This window comes from Phaseolus vulgaris, chromosome 1 (assembly GCF_051622355.1).
Source record: "Phaseolus vulgaris cultivar YP4 chromosome 1, ASM5162235v1, whole genome shotgun sequence".
NCBI classification, from domain to species: Eukaryota; Viridiplantae; Streptophyta; class Magnoliopsida; order Fabales; family Fabaceae; genus Phaseolus; species Phaseolus vulgaris.
In genome coordinates this window covers 18,823,666-18,830,999 of record NC_143498.1, presented here as the reverse complement: position 1 = coordinate 18,830,999, position 7,334 = coordinate 18,823,666, and the positions used below count along the sequence as shown (strand labels likewise).

The 7,334-nt window shown below is 34.7% G+C and overlaps 1 protein-coding gene across 1 annotated transcript; it reads left to right on the top strand.

Annotated features, from left to right (window-relative positions):
* Positions 1–4,774: 4,774 nt before the first annotated feature.
* LOC137813655 (Pollen Ole e 1 allergen and extensin family protein) lies at positions 4,775–6,348 on the top strand. Its single transcript, XM_068616021.2, has 2 exons — positions 4,775–5,289; positions 5,652–6,348. Exons 1-2 carry the CDS (start codon positions 5,106–5,108, stop codon positions 5,987–5,989), a joined length of 522 nt encoding a protein of 173 aa, XP_068472122.1. The 5' UTR covers positions 4,775–5,105; the 3' UTR covers positions 5,990–6,348.
* The last annotated feature ends 986 nt before the right edge of the window (positions 6,349–7,334 follow it).

Genomic DNA, 7,334 nt, shown 5'->3' with positions numbered 1-7,334 from the left:
GAGAAGTTTAGCAAATTCTGTGAGAAGATGGGAATTCTGCACAACTTCTCTGCTCCAAGAACACCACAGCAGAATGGAGTGGTAGAGAGGAAGAACAGGTCTCTTGAAGAGCTAGCAAGGACAATGCTTAGTGAATCATCACTTCCTAAGTACTTTTGGGCAGATGCAGTGAGCACCTCATGTTATGTGATGAATAGGGTGCTTATAAGGCCCATTTTGAAGAAAACTCCATATGAACTCTTCAATGGAAGGAAGCCTAACATCAGTCATCTCAAAGTCTTTGGCTGCAGCTGTTTCGTTCTCAACAATGGAAAGGAAAACTTGGGAAAGTTTGATGAGAAAGCGGACCTTGGTATCTTCATAGGGTATTCACTCACAAGTCATGCATATAGAGTCTACAACAAGAGGTTGATGACTGTAGAAGAATCAGTTCACGTTGTCTTTGATGAGGTAGATCGCAGAATCAATCAAATCCCAAAGACCAGTGCTGAAGAAGATGAACAGAACATCAATTTGGAGAAGCTGGAAATCTGTGCATAAAAAACAACCGGTTGATTCGCAGAAACAACCGGTTGATTCGCAGAAACAACCGATTGAAATTCTGCAACAGAGTGAGCTGCCCAAGGAGTGGAGGATTCCTAGAGATCTGTCAGTGGATAACATCATAGGACAGATAAAGGAAGGTGTCTCCACACGTAGCTCCATCTCAAACTTCTGCAGGCACACAACTTTTGTCTCTCAAATTGAACCAAAGTCAATTGAGGAAGCTCTCAAGGATGAAAAGTGGGTTGAAGCTATGCATGAAGAGTTGAATCAGTTTGCAAGGAATGAGGTATGGTTTCTTGTCCCTAAAACTAATGAAATGAATATTATTGGTTCGAAATGGGTTTTCAGGAACAAGCTAGATGAGGATGGTGTGATCACAAGGAACAAAGCAAGGCTAGTTGCCAAAGGCTACAATCAAGAAGAGGGCATATATTATGGTGAAACCTTTGCTCCTGTTGCTAGATTGGAGGCTGTGAGACTACTGCTGGCTTTTGCGTGTATGAGTGGTTTCAAACTCTTCCAAATGGATGTCAAGAGTGCCTTCTTGAATGGCTACATCAATGAGGAAGTCTATGTAGATCAACCACCGGGCTTTGAAGATCGTAAGTATCCCAACCATGTCTTCAAGTTGAAGAAAGCTTTGTATGGACTGAAGCAAGCTCTAAGACAGTGGTATGAGAGGGTTAGCAACTTCCTGCTATCTCATGGATATGAAAGGGGAATGGTAGACAAGACTATCTTCATCAAGAAGTCAAATGCAGAAATAATTCTTGTGCAAATCTATGTTGATGATATCATCTTTGGTGCTACACAAGATAGTTTGTTTGAAGAATTTGTGGCTGCAATGAAAGGTGAGTTTGAAATGTCTATGATGGGAGAACTGTCTTTCTTTCTTGGATTGCAGGTTAAGCAAACTAAGGATGGAATCTTCTTAAGTCAATCAAAGTATTGCAAGGAGATTCTCAAGAAATTTGAAATGGAGAGTTGCAAAGAAGCAAACACTCTAATGCCATCAAGATGTTACATGGATGCGGATGCTGCTAGAAAGGGAGTAGATCAAACAAAATACAGAGGATTGATTGGATCTTTGCTTTATCTAACAGCTAGTAGGCCAGAATCATGTTTGCGGTGTGTCTATGTGCAAGATATCAAGCAAATCCTAAAGAGTCACACTTCAAAGCTGCAAAAAGAATTCTGAAATATCTCAAAGGAACATCATTTGTTGGATTATGGTATCCTTCTCACTCTCCAATTCATTTAATTGGTTATTCAGATTCTGACTTTGCAGGTTGCAAGCTAGATAGAAAGAGCACAAGTGGCACTTGCCACCTTCTTGGCTCAAGCTTAATCTCATGGCATAGCAAGAAGCAAGCATGTGTTGCTCTCTCTACTGCTGAGGCTGAATACATTGCTGCTGGAAGCTGTTGTGCACAGATTCTGTGGCTCAAACAACAACTTGCAGACTTTGGATTACAAATCAGCAAGGTTCCTTTGATGTGTGATAACACAAGTGCCATCAATCTTACCAAAAATCAGATTCAACACTCAAGGACCAAACATATTGAGATAAGGCATCATTTCATCAGGGATCATGTAAACAATGGGAACTGTGAAGTGAAGTTTGTGGAGACCAAACTGCAGTTAGCTGACATCTTCACAAAACCTTTACCAAAAGAGAGGTTTTTCTTCTTAAGAAATGAGTTAGGTATCCTAGATCTTAATAATCTCTCCTAAATCTGTTTTGATACATGCTAAAGTCTATTTGTGAAGACAAATAGGGGGAGAATTAATTGGTTCTTGTATATCTTTATCTGATACTGTATAATCTGTTAAAATTCTCTGATATAAAAGTGTTTTCTGCTGCTGCTGATAAAAACAACTGATTGTTTCGTGTAAACAACCGATTGTTTATCATGTTTTATGCTTTGAATATATAAAAATCTAACCTACTACTGTAAGAAGCATTGGATAATATAAATGTTATTTTTGCAGGTACTGCTTCAGCTTCAATCAGATCAAACACAAGCACCAGGGATTTATCTTCATCAAATAGGGGGAGATTGTTGAACCAAGTGGTGTTCAAGCTTTGAAGAATCCAAACCCTTTGAAGGATGTTGAAGCCTTGGCTGTGCTTGTTGTTGTTGTGCTGGTTTAGTTTAGTTCTGGGTAGTTTGAGTGTTGTAATCCACCTTTTGATTAAATCTAAAGCATAGGCATTCTCAATTTTTGTGAAAGTAAAATGTTTTTCAAACTAAGTTAAAACAACCGATTGTTTTGTCGAAACAACCGATTGTTTATACTTAGATGTTTTGAGAAAAGATTGAAAACTGTTTTTTCAAATGGTTGAATTGTTAAAAACAAAACAACCGATTGATTCGAGGAAACAACCGATTGTTTGTTTTGGGACCATAACAGAAAAAATGTTTTATCTTTGACTAAGCTTTAAATGATTTAACTGCTTACGCTCCAGTCATTAAATGCTTTGACCAATCATTAAATGCAATTAAAGAGTTTGTTAAGATTTGATAACAAACAACATCTTTGAATATATTCAGCAAAACAGATTTGAGAAACAAGATTTTTGAATAGAGTTTTTGATTTTTTCAAAGAGCTGAGATTGCTTAGAGTTTGTGATTGATCAAAGTGTGTGGAATAGGATTCTGCTTGTATTGATTTCAGATTATCTTTTGTAACAAGTGTAATCCTTGTACTCTGTGAAACAAGTTTCGTTTCTGTGTTTGCTGAGATTTGTTGTGTGTTCTTGAGGGGATCAAGATCAGCAATCTTAGTGTTGGTGTGTTGGCCAAGAAGAGTGTGTCTTGAGGTGTTCAAGGTCATTTTCTTGGTTGTGGTGTAAGTGATCAAGTTGTGATTGCTTAGTGGATTTTCTCATAGGGTTTCTGAGAAGACTGGATTAGCTCTAGATTTGGAGTGAACCAGTATAAACATCTGTGTGCATTCTCTTTATCCCTAACTCTTTAAATTCAGTTTTGATATTTGTTAACTGGTATAAACAACCGATTGTTTCGGTAAAACAACCGATTGTTTTTACTAGTGTTGCGTCTTTTGCTTTATGTTTTGAAAAACTGATTTCTTAATCAAGGTTTTCTTGAAGTAATTTCATTCAAGGATGAAAAGTATTTGAAAACTCTCTTTAAACAATTCACCCCCTCTAGTTTAAAGTCATATATTCTAACAATAATAACATGATTACATGTCATATAGGAGTTGAAAAGGCCTATTTAAGATTATAAAGGATTTTTATTTTTAAAATTGAAAAAGCAAGAGAGGTTGCAACCTATACAAGAATGCATTGTTAATATCAATAAACTCTAAATTATAGGTTTCACCACTAGTGAGAATGTCTCAATAAAATTCTAACCAGCCTTAAATGGAAGTGTTAATTGTACAGCCTAACTCAGCTCATCCCATAAATTGTCGAATGGAAAATATTTTGTTTGAAATTAACTTTTATCTCCCACTAAACAAAAAATTGAGCAATTATTCGGAGCAAATATACACTTACAGATATTATTATTTTACTATGGACTTATGTAGGCAAATTAGTCATATTTTAGGTTAAGTCATTTTCAACTCAACCAACAGCATTTAATTTTTAATATTTAACTAGGCAAAAAAGATGAAACTATTATGGAAAAGAGGGAAGCAGTGTTTTGTTTACAATGTTGCAAGACTCAAGGTTTCTACTGTGTAACGATTTAATTTTATCATGGGACCAGTAGTAGCAATTGCACCTATTGATGTCTTCTTTTGAATGGATCCTTTCTCTGTTCTGAAATGCACATGAACGACATGAATGCTCCTAACCCCTCCGCAATGTTTCATGATTTTTCTTCAATGCCTTACCCTTTTATGTCATGTCAGCCATAGTCACATGCTCACAACACAAGGTATTGATATTGATATTAATGAACTCAATAAATGAGTGAGCGATTTAAATGCACTGAACACACTAGAACTTGCTCCTCTCTGTGTTTAATGCGACTAAAAATGGAATGTTTTAATACGCTTATTGGTTCTCCTCTTCTTTCCTAATAGATTAACTTTTGAACAGAAATATCATGTGAGAGAATCTAAACCACTCTGCTACCATTTTATTTATAAGAAAGTAAAGAGAACCGTGACAAATTATAACCCTTCGTATCCTTACTACTAAAGAACCGTGGCGTTTTCCCAATTGGTATCTCTATTTAAACGCAACCCCATTTCTCAACTTCCCCAATAGAAGCTATCTTGTTCTTCCCCAACAAAAGAATCTACTTACCACTTCTCTCTCCTACTCATTAGTCCCATGTCTTGCCAAACAACATTCACATGTCTTTGTTTGTTGTGAAAAAAAGATAAAATTATTTTCAACTTTTTGCTTGGAGTTGGTTTCTCCACTAACCACTGCTCCTCTTTATCCACACCCCTAAAATTCATCATCTTCTACTACCAGCTAAATGCTAATGCTCTGAAAGAGAAGCAAAGTTCTAGCTGCTGCTCATCATAAAGACGCCATTTGGACGCTTCCCTCCATTTTTTTTCCAAACTTGGCTATGAATCCCATAACCCTCTTGCTCCTTTTGCCCTTGTTTACTCAGTTTTTGGAAGTTGAGCCTGCAAAACCCAAGCTTCCAGGGAAAACCAGGTTCCCAATCTCACAAATCAGTGTGATGGGCTTTGTTTATTGTGATTTCTGCTCCAATAACAGCTTTTCCAGACACAGCTACTTCTTGCCAGGTGATAAATCTCAATAAACCTCTAGTAGAATGCTTCGTGGTGTAGTAAGTTGGAATGTAACTTGGGTAGAAACATTGAGCTGCATATGTTTATTGGCACTGTGTACGAGTTCTTGCAATGTGGTAAATTTATGACTTGAATCTTCCTTAAAATTGCTGTTTATATTCAGTGTTTAGGGTCTCCATGATGGATTCTCTCTAAAGATGGAACATGTAAGAACCCAAAAATATGTTTTTTGGCACTAAAGAAAGAAAAAATTGCTTTCCTTTTGTCTTGAAAAAAACAATTACTCTCCCTAAAACAAAGAGTTTAAATGGGGGTGCATCTTACACTTTTTTTTCTTCATAATTATGTCCATGCAGGTGCTGAGGTAAAAGTAGACTGCATGTTCAAAGCACTCTCAGAGAAAACTGTTGAACAGATTTCACTTTCAGTGAACAGAACTACCAACAAGTATGGGATGTACAAGCTGGAAATCCCTTCAGTGGATGGTGTGAAATGTGCAGAAGATTCTGCAGTTGTGTCCTCATGCCAAGCAAGCTTAGTAGGTAGTTCATCCTCTGCTTGCAATGTTCCTGGCTACAAAACCACTTCTAATGTGATAGCAATCAAAGCAAGAAAAGCCAACCTCTGCATATACAGCTTCTATGCTTTGACTTTCAGACCATCCAAGAGGGACATCACCTTGTGTGGTAATTAAAAGAAGAAGCTTACACAAGTAGGCCTATTACTTGGTCACTTGTGTATACATACAAATTTCGAGAAAATAAATGAAAAAAAAAAAATAACTCATGTTTTCTTTTTGAAGCCCATTATGGGCTAGATCTCTTCTCTCTCTCTTCATTGTTTTACTGCATTTTTTTTGTTTGGTTATGCTGTTTTCATATTATGCTATGTTAGAGAAAGTATGCAAGTGGAGTTTGGGTGTGAGAGATAATTCCTTTTTTGATTTATGCAGTTGATTAGGTTTTGTTAAAATGTACTAGTAGATGTATATTGTACAGAGCAAGCAAGTTGTTCAAGAAAGCAATAACTGAATAAACAAGTTATTGTTATGCATATTATATTTCCCATATAGATAAACACTTTGGCAAAACAGAAGAGAGAAGCAGGACATATGTCAAAATAAATGGGGAGTTCTTCAGTACAGGATCAATTTCTAAGGAGTAAATATGCAATTTGGTTGTGAAAAAAAAAATGTTAATTCTTGGTTTGGTTTCTAGAAATAAGCTGTCTATTTACGACAAATTTCTCCCCACTAAAGCTGCCAAGTTGCTAACAAGTTAACCTCTACATAGAGAAACTTACAATGATGAAAGCAACAATTTTTCAAGAATCATTTCTTTTGTATTTTCTTGTAACTCAAAACTTCCTTTACAGGAGAGCCAATAAAGATATAGAAAGTACAAAAAAAAAAAAATATTATTAAAATTCAGAAAACCAGGCAAAAAAATACGGTTAAATATATATTATATTAAATATATATTTTGTAAAAATTTACATAACATCATTAAAAATTAAAAATTGTCTTTAATTTTATTTGTATCAAATATCTAATAATATTATTAATAAAAATAAATATAGTTATTTATATATTATTATTATTATTATTATTAATAAAATATTAATTGTTTTTTATTATTTTTATTATTAATTATAAAAAAATATATTAATTATTTTTTATTATTATTCAAATATTTTAAACATCGATAAATTTGTAAATTTACATTTCATACTTTTAAAAAAAATTAAATTTTTTTACACTACCTTCCTATCATTCACAAATTTAAAAAATATTTCTCACAGATCTACTATAACCTCGATCGAATCTTATTTTCCTCAATACATTAGGAAGACCATTTGTTTTATGTCAAAACTTTCAATGATCCAAGCAAAGAAAGGAACAATTTTCAACAATCAAAATTGTGTGTTTTCTTCTTCCTCAATAGTAGATGGCATTAATAGGCTATTAGCTATGTTTCAAATTACTACTTGAGTAGACAATTGATAATGACATAGCATTCTATGAAAGATATCCAAAAAAG